This window comes from Cheilinus undulatus, linkage group 2 (assembly GCF_018320785.1).
Source record: "Cheilinus undulatus linkage group 2, ASM1832078v1, whole genome shotgun sequence".
Lineage (NCBI taxonomy): Eukaryota > Metazoa > Chordata > Actinopteri > Labriformes > Labridae > Cheilinus > Cheilinus undulatus.
The window spans coordinates 40,583,710-40,602,142 of record NC_054866.1 but is presented as its reverse complement, the minus strand read 5'-3'; the positions used below and the strand labels follow the sequence as shown (position 1 = coordinate 40,602,142).

General features: G+C 39.3%; 1 protein-coding gene across 1 annotated transcript in view; it reads right to left on the bottom strand.

The window, feature by feature from the left end:
• b3glcta (beta 3-glucosyltransferase a) overlaps positions 1-10,568 on the bottom strand; it is a 134,211-nt gene extending 123,643 nt beyond the window's left edge. The window contains exon 1 of the mRNA XM_041812761.1: positions 10,313-10,568. Within this exon, the coding sequence (XP_041668695.1) occupies positions 10,313-10,376 (64 nt within the window). The 5' untranslated portion in view covers positions 10,377-10,568. The remainder of the gene's footprint in view (positions 1-10,312) is intronic.
• Between the last annotated feature and the right edge of the window lie 7,865 nt (positions 10,569-18,433).

The window sequence follows — 18,433 nt, the reverse complement described above, 5'->3', positions numbered from 1 at the left end:
CCTTCAAGAACTGGTACAGATGGCACAGTTTGCACTGCATGTACAGTTGTAAAATTACATCTGATTTCTATTTTTGAAAACTTCTCTGCAAACGGTTGGGCATGAAAGAATAACAAGCTTCATCTGGCATTATATCACAATAAACTTCACAGCCAGCCCAGCAGATGTCTTTAACCCATACTGGAAATGCCTAACCCAGTTAAAGCCTCTTTTTTAACTCTCTTGATACTATTTTTTAATTAAATATGGCCAAAATCTTATCTTTAATTTAGGATGCCTAATGTGAAACATCCTCGGTTGCTTTGAAAGGTACTTTTAAATGAAATATTAATCAACTCTCTTGTTAATGTTAACGCTAGGCAGAAAACTTCACAGAAACCAGCGAGAGTCCATTCTACAAAATAAATAAATTAAAACCATTTTTTTGTCTCCTCCTGTTGAGCCACTCTTCCAAAACACATGAGCATGGACATCCCGCTTAGAGTGGAGCTTAGTGCATTATTGCATGAGCTAAACACTTCAACATACTCCCCTATTCTGCCATTTTTGTAAGCCTATAACACTAACTCTATCTACTGTACGTCTGTCTAAAAAGAGACAAAATGTAGCTGTAGTAGTATTTAATCATCTAAATCAGTAGTTCTCAACTGGTGGGTTGGGACCCAAAAGTGGGTCGCAAATATGTGTCTGAAAGAAAGATGGTGGCAAAAGTGTCTGAAGAACATGCAACCATACCTTACATTCTACTCGGTATTGTGATAATGGGTACATTTAAATGTTTTATCAATATTTCAACTCATTGATCTTCTTTTCTTGTAAGATCAAAAATCTTTGATGCAACATTTTTATTTATTAAACATGAAAATTTGGGTTGCGATTTGTCATCAAAGACATTGGTGATTCCTGAGGCTAGACCAGTTGAGAGCCACTGAATAAGCGCTGTAGCCACCAGGCATATTCTAATACAATTTGCAAGGGGCTGGTGAAATTTTCTCATCCACCAGTTAAAACTGAGAGAAAAAATTTGACTGTTCATTCATCAGCGGTGTGCCTGAAAGACAAGAAAGCATGACCACTTGCAACGAGTCAGCGGGCAGTGTTCACACGTGGGCAGGCACGTGGTGGCATTTAAGAAGTACTTGAAAAATTAAGCTGAAAAAAAGTGACTGTGAGGGCCTGGGACAGCAAGATATTTGATCAATTTCTTTCATTAGAGCAGCAGATGTAAAAATAAATGCCATGATGAAAACAGAAATTCAAGCATAGAGAGCAGAAAGTGCCTTGGTTATAAAATTTTTATCCTTGCTTCTTGACAGTAGGGTAGATGGTGTCTTAAATACTTTTATATCTTAATTACTGATCTGCAATTTATCTTAAAAATGGATGCAAATTGCCAAACAGATTGATAAATATTTCCTTTAGCAGCTACTAGGGGTGTAACAGCATTGGTAATATCAATTCCCATCAGCCCTTGTATACCCACCATGCTTTGCACTCCAGAATGGAACTTAAACAAGTCAAAAAGAGAAAATAATCAATAATCATCAAGGCTGGATCAGTGGACAAGAAATATCTGAGCTGGACGCACATCAAGGATCTGCTATAAGGAAGTGTGAACTACCACTGGAAGCTGCCCTTCTGTTGCTATATCTCATTTATGTTTTGTGCTGCTCATTTGTGATCGATCATGATTGTTCTTCATCATTGGCTCCACATTTTGTCGCCAAAGCTCCCCTTGTAACATCCAACTCATTCCCCCCCAAATTACACAACATTGTCCATCTATCCATTTTCTACACTGCTTAGCCCATTGGGGGTCCCAGGGGGCTGGAGCCTACCCCAGCTGTCACTGGACTGGTCACCTGTCAATCACAGGGCTGACATTTAGAGACAACCAAACACGCTCACACCCACAGCCAATTTAGAGTCCTAAATTCATCTAACAGAGAGCGCATACAAACTCCACCAAAAGGCCCTGACCACAGGCCATGTGTCAATCCATGTAGAGCAGATAGACCCACACAGGGGTAAACGGGCAAAGCATCAGGAAAACTACCAGATACAACACTATCTCATTACTATGTTAACATTACGTCACATCCTGTGGCAAAAGCCACGAGTCATCAGAGGATCAGTGATAAATCGGATGAATGGACAAAGAAAAGATCATTTTTGAAGTGGAAAATTACAAACATTTAAAACCACACATACATCCAAGAAAACACAAATATTTAACTTCCTAATACACTCATCCATGGTAGAAACAAAAAACATACAAGCAATGCACCCGGAAAGTATTGAAGTGAACAGAGAATCAACTTCATAAAGTTAAAATAATGTGTTTGTGAACTATTTGTGATCTCTTGCCTCCAGCTGCTCAAGGTTGCTCTCTTCTGGGCATTGCTCCAGAAAAGCATCCAGTTAGTGAGAGCATAAGCCGTCAGTCGGTGCATGCCAGAATCGCAACGCAGATGAAGTCTGTGGAATTTGCAGATAAGATGGGTCATATCTCGCCCTCTACTTCAGCCGTACAATGGGGGGTTAAAAAGAGAGGGTTATACTCCTTCCTTTTACTAACTTCATGAGATAGGTCTTTCTGTTTGTGTTTATTTATGTCTGTGTTTAATATTTTCATCTACCAAAAGGGGCGGCAAAATTTTGCAAACCACTTTCTGAAGAATACTTAAAATGTTTTCTACTAGGGCTGAACGATTTGGGAAAATAATCTAACTGCAATTTTTCCCCCCCATATTGCATTTGTGATTCGATATGCAATTATTTCTTAAGTTCCTCATCTCATGTATTTTCCAGCAAACACAAGCAATAAGTCATTCTATACTGTAACCAACACTGTATTTGATTAAACAGGCTTAACAATTTTAAAAAAATAATGAACTGTGATGATTTTGACTCGTATTGCAAATTGGATATGAAGTGTTGTATTAAAGGGAGTGATAATTTTTTTCGCTTTCTCATATCTAATAAGAAAAACATACAAAAATGAAGAAAGCAGGATTATTTCCTGACATATGGCACTTGAATGATTGCACGTTATGTAATGCATAATATCTCTGCTGCAAAAGAAGTTCTAAACTGGTATGTTGACACAAATTTCAGGTTAAAGAAATATTGCACCTTTTGCGATTTGAAAATGGCCGCAGAAAATATTGCGATTTAATCTAATTTGCGATTAACTGCTCAGCCCTATTTTCTACCTCTACTTATATTCAGGAAGAACTACTTTGTCATCGTAACTTAGACCTCCACCCATCCATCCTTTCATCCTTGAGAAAACAGTGGCTCTTCCCCGGTGGTAAAGAAGAATCCCCCTGCAGCTCCTCTCAGCTCTTCTCTAAGGACTCCCCGAGCAGCCAGATATGTACGGTAGGCTCTGCAGCACATCCTGGATCTGAGGGACTCTGGCCTCTTATGATGGCATCGTTACCAGGTGCCTGATCCTCTTCAGCCCGCTCCTCTCGGTGTGTGGGAGCCTCAGAGGCAGCAGCAGCCGGACCCTGAAATCCTCTTGAATCACACACCTCTTCAAACACTCACCCGCAGAGAAAAACTCCATGCTGAGATCTCATTCCTTCAGTGGTCATCCAATTGTGACCACAGCTGATGGTCAGAAATAAAAAAAGACATCTATGGCTGAGCTTTATTCTTATCATTGCCCACATCAATCTCACAGACATTTTTACAGTCACTGAGTAAAACCACAGCCAACTGAATTCAGTTATACAGGTAGGATTGGGAAAGCTTTCTTTTATTTGTTCCTTTTATTCTACCTAAAATCAAGATTTATAGACAAATTAATCTCTGAGATTTTTATGTATTCTTAGATGTCATTAAATTTAAATTTCTGAGCAGCAAAGTGTTTCTCCAAATTCACCACAAACCAGCATAATAACAGCAAAAATTTATTTTTGTCCAATAACAGTGCATAAATGTACTCTACATTTTCTGCAGGATAAAACATGTCACACATTATTTGTAGTTATCTCTTCCTCCACAATCAAACGTACTCTCTGTGGAGCTGCAACATCTGCCACAATTGAAATGCAGCCCAGCCTGTGTGGACTCTAACAGAGAGCCTCAAACTTGGAGGTGACGCTCCTCACCCTGACTGAACTGCAAACAGCTCCAGTGACAGTCTGTTGAAGCCTCACGGTCGGCATCATTGAAAACCAGCAGAGGTGGCCCCTAATGTCACCAGACTGGACGCTCTCCAGACCTCGGCTGAGCCTTGATGTTAGCTCCATGAATATTACATACGGGGGCGAGCAGACAGGCGGCCTTGTCAGAGTCTGAGGCCCGACTAAACGTGTCTGACTCTGAGCCAAACACACAGACAAAGCTCTCAGCCGTGCACAGGGTCCATCAGTGGATTACAGCATTGACAGTGGCTTTAAGAAAAACTGCACGGGTAGTGTGAAAGTTGTCCTGAAGCATGTGTCCAATAACCTGCCTCTTAAAGGTATATTGAAAATTCTTCTTCAAACAATGAAAAATATATAAACTGATGTTTTTTATTGGACAGAAGACCATTTCATTTGCCACATTTCAGTAATGAAGAAAATCTCCAATTTTGTAGAACAAAGTTTCTATTCATGAAAAATGAAGCCGTAATCCCTAATCCTGGGGGATGTGGTAAAGTCCACTGAATGTGCAGAAACCACACCCTCATGTGAGAAAGACTCTCAACTGTCAAAATGGAGGTTTATCTGTCTGCTCAACCGGATAGAAGTCTTAAATTCAAATATTGACATTCAGGGAAGATGTACTTGTGAATGTAGGACTATGTAAAACCAAGGTCATGTTAAAAAAACAGGGTTTTGTTAAAACCCAAAGTAATGTAAAAACCAAGGTTGTGCTATTTGAAAATCATCAGACAAACACAGAAACTGACAGTGTGAAAACTGAAAGATTTTATGTTAACAAGTGTTTGGGTATTTTAATAAATTGTACGATGGAATGCATATTATCAGCGTGTCGGTATTTGCAGAAATTGGCTTACAAAGTCAAGTACAATACAGTGTTGATTTTGTTGACTAATTATTTTCGTTATAGTTTTCATTAATAGCCTTTTTTCCCCTGACGAAAATGAGACAGTAACTAATAAAAACAAGAGCACATGGACAAAAACTAAAAATAAATGGATTGACAATTTAGTCAACAAATAAAAATGAGACAAAAATGTTTGACGGAGACTTTATCCAATCAGACCTAATTTCGTCATGTAGAAAGTAGGGGCAAGTTAGGCATATATCCAATCACAGCTATTTTGGCTGTGTGGAAAGGTGGGATGAGATACGGAGGAGATCCAATCACAACTGCTTTTGCTGCGTGGTGGTGGGGTAAGTTAGGGAGAGATCCAATCAGTCGACTAAATTTACTGTAAATTTCGTTGACTAAAATGTTGGGAAGTTTGGTCAACTAAAACTAGACTAAAACTAAAACAATTTAGACGACTACATTGTGACTAAAACTAAAAGATATTTTGGCAAAAGACTATACATAAAACTAAATTTAAAAGTGCCCTCAAAATTAAGAATGGTACAATATCAGCCAATATGTAAATTCTTGCCAATATTTAAAACCATTGTATCAACTGATAATATCAGCATACATTAACTTTAAATATTGGCCAACATGGCTGTAAATAAAGACCAATATACAGTGCTTAACAAATTTATTAGACCACCACCCAAAGTAAGGTTTATGCCACATCTGCCCTAAATAAACAGTATTGGTAATTACCAAAATCTTTTTTTATGTTTCTGCAATGGTTAATACACCAATATGTAGAAGCTCTTTAACCCAAATGATATTTTTAATGCTAAAATATAATTATTATTGTTATCCATGAATTTTCAAATTGACTGATTTGCAAAAAAACTTAGAAATAGTAAAGCACATTAATATTTCTTGATTAATATGTCAAATTATAGTTATTTACTTGCATTCCTGAAGAGAAAAATTTGTTTTAGTGGTTGAATGTTATGCTTGATTCATTTCTGACTTCTCAGAGAAGCCCAGTGAGCCAGCTCAAATTTGGGTATAAAAAGGTGAATTCAGTTTGAAATTCCTCATTCCTGTTCAAAATGGTAAAAATGGAGAGCTCACTGAAAATGAAAGAGTCAGCATTAAAGCACTTCATGATGCTGGATGGTCTCTGATACAAATATGACAGGTGGTCTAATAAATTTGTTAAGCACTGTAGACTGTAAATATCTGCTGATATTGGCTGTATCAGCTGTGAATAAAAGGCATTAACAGTTGTAAATATCGGCCTATAACACAAGTAAATATTGGGATGTATAAGCTCTAAATATCAGCCTATATAATTTGTAAATATTGGCCAATGTAATCCATCAATTTTGGCCTATATCAGCTATAAATATCCGCCGATATGGGTTGTAAATATCAGCCTTATCACCTGTAAATACTGGCCTACTTAAGTTGTAAATATCGGCATATATCAGCTGTAAATATTGTCCTATATCGACTGTAGATATCGGCCTATGTTGACTGTAAATATTGGCCTATATCAGCTATCAACATCGCTCTGTATCAGCTGTAAACATTGATGTATGTTGGTTGTAAATATCAGCTTGTATCAGCTGTAAATGACAGCCAATATCAGTTGTAAATATCAGCCCATAACAATAGTGAATACTGGCATATATAAGCTGTAAATATCAGCCTATATAACTTGTAAATATTGGCCAATGTCAGCCTTAAATCTTGACCTGTATCAGTTGTAAATAGCAACCTATATTGTCAGCAAATATTGGTCTATATAAGATGTTAATATCGGCCCATATCAGCTGTAAAAATCTGTCGTATGTAACAATAGCTTTTTTGCAGTTTTAGTCAGGACCAACAGATCCAAGTCAGTCGAAGTTTTTTTCTTGGTGTATCCTTTAACTGTAAAGGGTTTTCTAAGGACTGAAGTATCAGCTCAAATGGATTTGTAAATATCGGCATATGTGATATCCAGAAAAAAAAAAAACCACAAAGATCTCAGATTCATTCCAGAAGGGATTCCATGATGCACTAAGATGTTGTGGTAGATGTTCTTGTTCATGATACCATAGATCTTCACTCATTTGTCCACGCCATATCCACAAATGAAACCCCATACCATAACGGAATCTCCACCATGTTTCACTGTGGGTGCAATGCATATGGCATCAAAACATTCTCCAGCTTTTCTGCGGACATAAACACGACCATGCTGGCCAAAGAGTTAAAAATTGGACCTGTCCATCCAGAGTACCTTCTTCCAGTCATCAACAGTCCAGTGTTTGTGCTCCCTGGCAAATCTGAGGCGTTTCTGGATGTTTGCAGGCCTCAAAAATGGCTTCTTAGCAGCTATTCCTTCCTTAAGCCTTGTTCTGTCAGTCGTCTGCTTATGGTCATTCTGGAGACTTTCTCAGACTCTGATCTAGAAGCATTCATCTCTGCCTGAGGATCAGCAGTGGTCTTCCTTCTTTCTCTAGTACTTCAGATCTTGAGGTGTCTGACATCTGCTTCAGTTAATTTTGGTTTCCTGCCTCTTTCTTGGTGCATTTTCTAAGTACCAGTCTCAGCAGTTGACTCCAAAGCATACTTGACCACACTGTGAGAACACTTTATGTCTTTCCCTATTTGTGTCAGAGACCAACCAGCATCATGAAGTGCTTTAATGCTGACTCTTTCATTTTCAGTCAGCTCTCCACGTTTGACCATTTTGAACAGGAATGAGGAATTTCAAACTGAATTCACCTTTTTATACCCAAATTTGAGCCGGCTCACTGGGCTTCTCTGAGAAGTCAGAAATGAATCAAGCATAACATTCAACCACTAAAACAAATTATTCTCTTCAGGAATGCAAGTAAATAACTATAATTTGACATATTAATCAAGAAATATTAATGTGCTTTACTATTTTTCCGTTTTTTTTGTAAATCAGTCAATTTGAAAATTCATGGGTAACAATAATAATTATATTTTAGCATTAAAAATATCATTTGGATTAAAGAGCTTCTACATATTGGTGTATTAATCGTTGCAGAAACATAAAGAAATGACTTTGGTAATTACCAATGCTGTTTATTTAGGGCAGCTGTGGCAAAAACCTTACTTTGGGTGGTGGTCTAATACATTTGTTAAGCATTGTATATGAATATATGCGGTATATTTCATAATGTTTTAGATGTATGCTATTATATCAGGGCGCTAAGAGAGACATCTTTTATAAAGTGATTCGATATTGTATAAAGGGGCAGGACTAGAAAAGCTTTCTGCTTCATCCTGCCCCTTCTAAAATGCTGAAAGTATGTTTTCTACATGTCAGCTGTTGTAGCATTGACTATGAAGAGTCTTAAGCACTTCCTTAGATTCATATTCATGTTAGAGACAAAAAAAGACCGAATCAAATCAAATCAAATTAAAGTCAGAGTGAGTAGGCTGAACTGTGGGCTGTAATGTTGGAACTTTGGAGTAATCCATGGTGAAGCAGGGGATGCAAAAGCACACTGTGCTTTTAAATCATTCTATCACTACAGGTGGGAACTTATTGAAGAACTAATACCTCATCAAGCCCCAAGAGGCTGCTCACAGTGTTGAAAATTGAAGACAAAGAGGAAGAGCAAAAAACTTCAGGTCCTTGGGAGTCCACTTGAGGCTAGCTGCAAAAGCTCTGGAAATCACCTACACATCAATACTGCAAAATCATTTTCATAAGACTATGTTCAGCTCTCCTTTTGACCTTGCCACCTGAAAATCTCTTCATAAGTTGAAAACAAACGGTCTAAAGCTAGAAATCAGGCAAAAATAGATAAAAGACTCTAATGTATATGTGACGTTCAAAAACAAGATCCTGACTTTGTTTTATGTAGACTTTAAATTTCACATTTCATCCTTTTCCAGTCACTGAACACAAACTGCATCAGGACGTGCCTTTTTTTAAGTCTGCAATCATAAAAATAGACTAAATGAAGTCCTAAACTTAAACTTTTATTCCCAGAAATCATAGAAATGAAAAGTGTGCATGAAGGGTGGATTATTTTTTACATGTAATAAGCGTGATCAGGTGTAAAATTAGCAGTGGATTAATGTAAAGAATAGGTGAGAAATTGGTGATTATCACAGGTCCAATCAAATTGATAATAAATGAGTTTGACCACAAGCAATTGGTTGCAGCATTCTCAGACAGTCCTACAGCCCTAAACTAACTGCATAATAGCGTTTTTTTTTTTTTTTTCCATTTTGTTTCACCAAGGTCCCTTTTTTTGCAGCAAAAAAATACTTGTACTTATCCTTGTGTATTCTGGTCTCTTCCTTTTTGCTAGATAAGAACAATTTTCAGTCCTGTCAGGGCATGCAGTCCTGGCTCTGCATTTATGTCATTCTGCTCAGGAGGACGACCACATGCTACACTGAATTATTGGCCACTCACTGTAACTGTCCACAGCTGCAGCCACATATGTGAGCGGAGCCATGGGCACATCACTGTATGAGCAAGACAAGCATGTATTTAGAAAGTGTTATTCTTAATGATGAATAGGCATGCTTGTGTTTGTTAAAACATGCTCTAAGTGTTCTAAATTCAATTTATCTAAACTATTTGGTATGCAGCCATTTGTCAAATTAAGCTAACAACTTCATGAATGAAAGAAGAAACGCAATAACCCTGCAGCAATTTGATATGAAAAGTACAATGTCACTTTCAATTGGCAAGCAAAGCTGTGTGAATGATTTTTAAACCCTTCAGGCAACAAAGAAAGCAATAAATCTCATAGCTCGGGTTGTCATTTAATCGTTTTTGTGGATAAACCCACGGCGCACATGAAGACTTTGAGAGGAAATGTGAGTTTGTATGCCTACAGTAGCTTCAGCCTGAGGTGCATTTGTCATCCGGCTTGACTCTAGTTAATGTGTCAGGAAGAAGCGACTTAACGTCGCTAAAACACGTTTCAACACAAACGAGAAGCTTTCAAACCTCTTCCTGTTAGTGGCTTAAATGCAAACTTGCAGTCATTGGTCTGCATAAACCCACATGGCAGGCAGTAATTACAAATCGCCTTCCAACTCCTCAGGAAGTTGAGAGGAATCATGGCTCCGCACTTCTCGAACACTTCAAAATTTACACTCACGGCTCCTCTCTTCTCTTCGCTTCAAACTGTGAATTCAGCGCTACACCGCCACTTCTTTCTCCATACAAGCTTCACGTTTGACAAACGACACAAACTGTTTACTGTTCGGGCTGTCCCTGACACGCAGCTGCCATGACGTGAAGATTAGAAAGTATAAAGTGAGCACTTACATAGCGAGAGGAAAATCCAGCAGCCTGCCACTTTGTGCCCGATGTGAGGCTTGTTCTTCAGCATCCTGGAGGAGTCCTGTGAGCGCTGGAGGAGGTGGAGAAAGCTCGCTGTGCATGAGCTTTGTGACAGTGTTACTAAAGAAACAACACAGGGCTTTTCCTTGTCACAGTTTCACGGAAAACGGGGAGTGGGTTTGAGCTCTGGTGGAAGGAGGCATCCCCCGTTTTCAGCGCGAGGCGCAGGGACGCGCTCTGCTGGCGGGATGAGTCCACTGAGCTCAGCTGACAGGCTGGCAGCGCGTGCAGGAGAAGCTTAAAGCAGCTGCGTTCAAGTGCTTCGGGGAAACTCCGCCATACAAGCACTAGGAGTGGACAGTATATCCTTTAAAATGATCCATGACGACATGAGTCTTGTAGCTTAAAAAAAAACACTTACTTTTGTTTTCTATTTTCCCGGAAATGCAGCTTTTACACAGAAATCCCAACAAGTTCCTCGTTAGTTGGTTATCTTAAATTCTTAGTTGACATCTTAAATTTTCATTAATAGTGTAGGATAAACTCTGTTGTATTGGGACAGTTTCTAAATTTTGTCTATCAGCTTTCTCACTATTAATTCTAAGAAAAAGTTTAACATGATACATTTCTGTGACACTGAGAGAGTAGGAAAAAGTCCACTACTATTGTCAAGGCCACCCATAAGGGTTAAAAAAAGGGTTAAACGTGGCAAAATAGGGCAAAAAGCAGCGTAAATGGGTTGATAGTGGCAAAAAGGGTGAAAGTGGACAAATAAACCAGTAAAATAGGGTTAAAAGTGGCAAACATGGACAAAAGTAGCAACAAGAAGTAACAAAAATGGGCTAAAGGTTGCAAAAAAGGGTTTTAAGTGGCAAAAATTGGCAACAAGTGGAAAAAATAGGCAAATAAAGCAGCAAAATTGGGTTCAAAGTGGCAAAGATTGGCAAAGAGGAAGAAAAAAACCATGGTCAGAATGGATGGAAAGCAACAAAAATGGCATTAACGTGGCAGAAATGGGCAGAAACTTGTAGAAAAGGGTTAAAAAGTAGCACTAATAAATTCTTCCAACATCAGAACCTAGTAATAGTTTGACATGATTTTCAGCCCCAGTATGAGGGAACTGTTAGCCTGGACAAATTCTAGCACAAATACTATTCTCTGGGTTTTTCAGGGGCCCAGACAATTCTGTGGGCAGCCCTGACTATTGTACTCAAGTAGAAGTACAGTTGTTTTAGTTAAAATTTACAGAAGTAAAACTACTGGTCTGTACATTTACTCAAGTAAAAGTTAAAAGTATTAACTTTAAAGTTTACTTTTAGAACTCAGCACTGAGTGGCTACTGAGGAGTTGTACTGTAAAATATGATCTTTCCTTATTGACAAGAACAAGAGATTGGACCTCCAACCAGGTTGTAAAGGCAAAGTCACACGACTATAATAAAGTAAAATATACACCAAAATCAACAGTTATTTCAACTCATAAAGAGTCAAACTGAACTCTAACAAATCGTCATGTTGGTCCCCACTCTCGAAAATCTGTGGCAAGGTGGGTCTCCTCTGGCAAGAACAATGCAGAAAGTCAACCTCATAGCAGGGCTTTGCGTACTAATCCGCTATGTGTGCCTTAAGAACAACTTGAGTCACAGACAGGGTCTCTAACTCGGTGGAAAAGTTTCCCAATATCCGATGAGTCAGTATTTACAAAATAATTTTAGTCGATACTGATATTTAAATGTGGTTCAGAGCCAAAATTTTAGTCCTTAAAATACACAATTTAAAATATTAGGATGAACAATTTTCTTTAAAACAGACTTCAAAGTCGAAGTATGGTGATAAAAAGAATAGAGAGAAACTTCAGCGGAAGTAGGTCTGTTGGTCTTGCACCTGCCAATACTGATCATTTACTTTTTAAGCTAATATCTGCTGATCTCGACATCAGACTAATAATATCCCTAAAAACAGCTGCATTATAGAAACAATTTTTTTTATAGTTTTTTGTTTGTTTGTTTCAGTTGCACATCCCTTTAAGTCTACATCGGAAGTTTCAATAAATGTCTGGAAAACGCTATATCTTTAATGAAGGTGGAAAAGTAGATGACTATCGAGTAAAAGTACAATAACCCTGGATAAAAATTACTTAAGTAAAAGCACTGGTCTATAAATGTTCTTAAGTAAAAATAGAAGTTTTTAACTTAAAGTTTACTTTAAGTACTGACTAGCTAACCTTGCAAAGCAGATGGGTTTGCCAGACTCCATGAACTGAGCACTGTTTGGACCAATCAGCATCATTCGAGTAGAACGAGGCAGTAGCTATGGGCATGGTATAGTCGAAAAAATGTTTTCGCTCTTCTCCGGTCTGCTTTGGCTGGGTTTGTGATAGTAACGGGTGGGGTCTGTCGGTGTATCCAATAGCTGCTGCTGCGGTAGCTGTTGGCAGTTAAATCGGAACCGGACCACATTTGGTTTTCATAAAAAGTGAAGAAGCACACCAAATGCTTGTCTTGGCAGAGAAGATGTTTTTGCACATCTCCCAACTGTCCTTGACATCCACCAGGAGCTCCACCATTAAAAATCTATGGCAGCAGTAGCCTGTTAGCTCATGAGTAGTGCATGCGCAGAACATCATTTTGTCTGGTCACTCTTTTCTGGTCAGGCGCTTGGCCCGTCCTGAATCTGACAGACCAAACGTTCCTCCAATCACCTTCTGAGAGTTTACTGAAAAGTCCTACCCTTCCCAAACACTTTCTATGGGAGCTTTCTCAGATGAATGTGAAAAATATCCATGCAATGGATATATGAAACAGTCCATCTGGGGTGTCAGATTAAGACTCTGTCTATAGCACTGTGGAAATTGTTCAGGGGAGTGGGTGGAGCTACTCCCCTGTCCAGCATTACAACAGGCATCCCAGATAGTTGCGGTCGGCCATAGACCAGATTTTAACCTAGTATTGTTTTACGGGACCAGAATCAACAGTTTAATTGCAATTAATCTTTTTTTTCCAGTTAGCCTCTTCTGGTTGGGAAAAGCATCAAATTGTTAGGGAGCAATACTAATGACAAAGTTAAAGCTCTAAACTTTGACTCAACAGATAATAGTCTTGTAAGAGCACAAAAAGCACTCTAGTGTTACTAATTAAATGAATTATTAATGGCTCCATTCAGTTTAGGTCTCCATATAAACCGGTCCAAAACAAGGCAAGGCTGCAGCCATTGGTTATATTATAAATAAAACATGAGCTTTCTTTTAAAGCTAATTCTTAATGTTTCCTTGGTGAAAGACCAACAAGGTCCCTCAGTTAGTGGACCTTCAGGTGATAATGGAGCTGTGCTGTATAGAAGAGAACAAGGACTAGAGGAGTGTTTTGGAAACGTGCTCTGTTAGATGATTAGGATCTGAGAGCAAACAAATCATCAACACTTTTTAACAAACTATTTATCGTTTATTATGGAGACAAACATATTTTACACCAACGCATGTTGCTCCACTAATGTGATTCATTGACATCTGTCTCATTAGAGTGAGTCATCTCCACCTTTATCATTCTTGTAAGTGGTGATTTGTTGCATCATTTATTCCCAGAGTATTGTCAATGTGAGCGTGGGTTTAATGAGCAACAGCAACACCTGTTTAGCTGTACTGGATTTGAGATATGCTAAGTTACCTGATGCACTGTTGTTTGTTTCTCTTTTATTTTTACTGTGCTGATGATCTTCCTGTTTGACTTTATGGTCCAGAACAAAAGCTCTATGTTGTCATGCAGAGCCTAGCCCAGGATTTTGGGCCCCCTGTCACAGCTCTGGCTGCCTCCTGTCCGTCTCTGAGTGTTTGTGTGCCACACCCTCCAATCACCTGCAATCAAGCACCTGGCTGAATCACCTGGATGACTCACCTGGATCCCATCAACTCATCTGCTTCAGTACAAGAAGCCTGGTTTCAGCTCCACTCATCTTATTACATTCACTCTGTGGTATTTATTATCGGCCCCGCTGTGCAAATTTAGTTCAGAGTTTCTACTGCTTTAATATTCCTTACCAGTGTTTCTAACAGCCTTTTTTCTGTGTCCAGATTCTACAAATCCAGCCATCTAAACGACTCCTCCAGCAACACAGCTACGGAAAGTCAACAGGACCAGAATTCACCTGTCTCCTCTGATACCCAAACCAACCAGCCAGCCTACAACTACGACCAAAAAAACTCCTTCAAACTGCTCACCTCGTCTGCTTCTGGGTCCTACAACAAACTTCCACACCTAACACCCCCAGTAAGAATATGACACAAGACCCCTCTTAACTGGTCAGCCAAGAAACAAGTGTTGCACCATTTTTACAAATATCTATATGTTTAAACCATAATTCACTGATGCATGAGCAATATTTTTACAATGGTTAATTTAAATTTACTTGCATTATTTCGCAGCACTGCACTATACCATTTGAACATTTTTAAGGGAGGAGCAGGGGCCCCCCAGTATTTTATTTCACTCTATTTGATACAAATTTCAGCTGAGGCTAGCAGCCCGGTTGAGGCCGTACGCTCTGCTTGAGGTTTCTCTCCTGCCCTGACGAAGAGGATGTTGTGCCTCACTTCTGAGCTGGTGTTTGCTCTGCTGGATTCCTGTGCAGATGGTGTCAGCCATCGGCCTCAGAACCTGGTCATAACGCCATGTATCCTCCCCTCTCCCAGGGCCGTGGGGCAGCGGCTCAGGACGTGCTCCAGGGTACCTAATGACTGACACGTTGGGCAAGCCGGTGATTCTGCTAGGCCCCAACAGTGCAGGTTGGATGGGCTTGGGAGTACATCATACACCAACTGGATCAAAAACTTGAGTCTAGCTGGTTCTGACTTCCACAGTTCTGTCCACGTGATCTTACGGGTAGATGCATTGTCCCATCTCGTCCAAGCACCTTGCTGGCGCATGGCTACTGCCCTGCGTCGGCGTTCCTCTTCCACCTCTGCATGGATCTCTTCCTGCACCAGCTGCCATCCCTCCCTCCCCTGGGCTCTGTCAAACCGTGGTCTTGTGTGGCTTCCAAGACCCGCTCGACCCACTACCAAGACACCATGCCTCAGCCTTGCTTCTGCCCGAGCAACTGCCTCCTGAGCCTCCCACTTCCTTCCCGTTCTCACCATGATGCCTGCAGAGGAGACTCTGATGTCTCTGATTATTATTCAGATTGAAACAATATTGTTGTTACAGCTTTATTTTATATTGGACCATGATTCTTCTGACCTTCATTGTGCACTGAGGTACAGTCATGTTGGAACAGGAAAGGGCCTTCCCCAAACTGTTGCTACAAAATTGGAAGCATATGCTGAAGCAATAAGACTGGCCTTCAGTGGAGAAAATAGGTCCAGCCTAAACCCTGAAAAACAGCTCCATACCATTATCCCTCCTCCACCAAACTTCACAGTTGGCACAATGCAGTCAGGAAGGTAATGTTCTCCTGGCATCCACCAGAAATCACTCATCTGACTACCAAACAGAGAAGTGTAATTCATCTCTCCACAGAACACATTTCCACTGCTCTGCAGTCCAGTGTCTGTGTGCTGTACACAACCACATCCAACGCTGTAACCGAACTTGGTGATGTGAGGCTTGCATGCAGCTGCTCAGCCATGGAAACCCAGTCATGAAGCTCCCGCTGCACAGTTTGCTCACATTAATGTCAGTGGAAGTTCAGAACTATTCAGCTGTGGAATCATCAGAGCGTTGGCAACTTTTACACACCATGCACTTCAGCAGTCATTTACCCCACTGCGTTTCTAATAATATCACTTACAGTTGAATGTAGAAAATCCAGCAGGGATGAAATTTCAACGGTAGCATCCATCACAGAACCACGCTTGAAGTCACTGAGCTCTTCAGAACAACCTATTTTGTATCAAAAATGTTTGCAAGTGGAGACTGCATGGCTAGATTGATTTATTTGATTTTATACGCCTGTGGTCTGATTTAACCTCCTGAGTTGAATGAAGAATTGTAATAGCATTTATTCTTAATTTTCAAAAATTACTCCTGGCCTAGAGACATATATAATTATGTGGAATCATAATGTTCTTTAAGAGGTGATGACCAAGATCTGTTGGGTATTTGGGTTCTCTCTGATTGAGGAAAATCCACTTTTAGCTTCCTTAAACCAAATACATGGAGTCTTTTACAACACATCCTTATGATTGACACTCTAGTTTCTCTGAGAGAGTTCGAGTCAGATATCTAAAAACATTTCACCTCTGTGTGTGATTGCTTCCACTCAGTATTCTTTCATTATGGATTGTTGTAATTATTGTAATGGCACATTGCTCTGGAATTCGAAATTATTGTAAATAACCTCCATGATTTTCTAGGTCTAAATAAAGGTTGATGATGATAATGATGGGGATGATTGGGTGTATTTCTGATGTGGGAATGTTCTGTAGTTCTCTGACTTTGTCACCTGAAAAGAGCTCCTTCAGTGTAGTTTGATCCCTCACTATGATTGGTTTCAGCTAAATGGGGACGAGCCTCATATTGGTCTTTGCCTGTAGCCTCCACATGACTAAAACTGCCAGCATGTCTGACATTCTGTGATCCTGTGAAGGCATCGCTCATGCAGATGAACTCTGACAGATCAGTCCAGAGTTGGAGCTACGAACAGCTTGAAAAGAGAAAACCAAGACGATGTCACCCTGAATCTTCTATTAGATGACGGGAAATGAAAGAGCACATTTGTGGATGCTGACAGTTACTTGACTTTACAGACACATGTTACATTTCTTCTGGTTTCATGACTGCTGGCAAAAGAAACAAAGTATGAGCAGCTTGGTGTCACTGCAGCTGAGACATGACTTGTTTGATGAATCAAGACTCTGCAGCTTTTTTAGAAATGGGTATTCATTATCTATATAATAAGTGTGAATTATATTGTCATTAGCATCAGCGTTCAGTATCCTAAGGCCAATTTTCAATGTGTTTTTCTTCTCCAGCCTGGGTGTGACTGAAACATGTGGATTTGAGGAAATCATAACCTATAATTACAACGTTTACCACCCAGAATGCTTCTGGTTTTCAAGATAAAAATGTCTCCTTCCCTCTGTATATCCATTCAGAGCCCTGATTGCTTTGAATCAGAGAATGTAATTAGGTCTACAAGGTAGTGCTAAGAGTTGATATTGCTCATTATCAAAACAAATGGGGTGTTTCATCTGCTCTGGGTCTCTCCTGTAGTTCTCATGTGTATTAACACTAACTTACACTCATAGTAAAAGAAGGAATGTGCAGGTAAATGTGTTTATTAGAGTACAACAGATGAAAAATTACTGGTTTTTAAGGATCTCTGTGGGAATAATTTCTATGAACCAAACTCAAACACAATAGAAATATCAATGGGACTATGGATTGTGCAAAAGGCATTTTAATGCACAGACTGTAATACACCTCACTCCCTCATTTTGTCAATTAATGTCATGTTTTATTTAAAACTACAGCATATGCATTAAAATGTCTCACTTTCACTCCCAGCTAAAAGTCCCCTGTTCTCCAGTGTCACATTATAAAATATTACTTAGAAATGGACTGACATGAGTGTAGTACTTCAGATAATTGATTTATTAGAAATGACAGTGAACTGAAAAGGTATTCATGCCTTTACTAATAACAGCATTAAAGTCAGTGCACTTTAAATATGACATTTCAATAATGGATAATGCATTAGAACCCTAACCACGGAGATAAAAAAAAAAGTTTAATGCCAACTAAAGTTATTTAACTGAGTGTTTTATTTCATTTACCTAAAATAACAGTATGTATTTTTCACAAGGTCACAAAATGGCCAGCAGTCCTCAAGAATTCCAGCCATTTAGGACAACTACCGGACATGCGACCAATAACCTGCATTAAACAGCAATAAAACATATAAAAACAGATACACTGTGATACAGCTTCATGCCTGCACTTAAATGGGAAAACAGATGTCTTTCTGAACCTTACCCAAGGTTGAGACAGAAGAAACAAAGTCAACAGTGAACCAGAGTTACTGTCACCCCTGTTATCACAGCCTGCTTGACATATACTACACATGACCAGACCTTGGAAATTAATTCGGAAACACATTGTTTTATTTTTCTTTA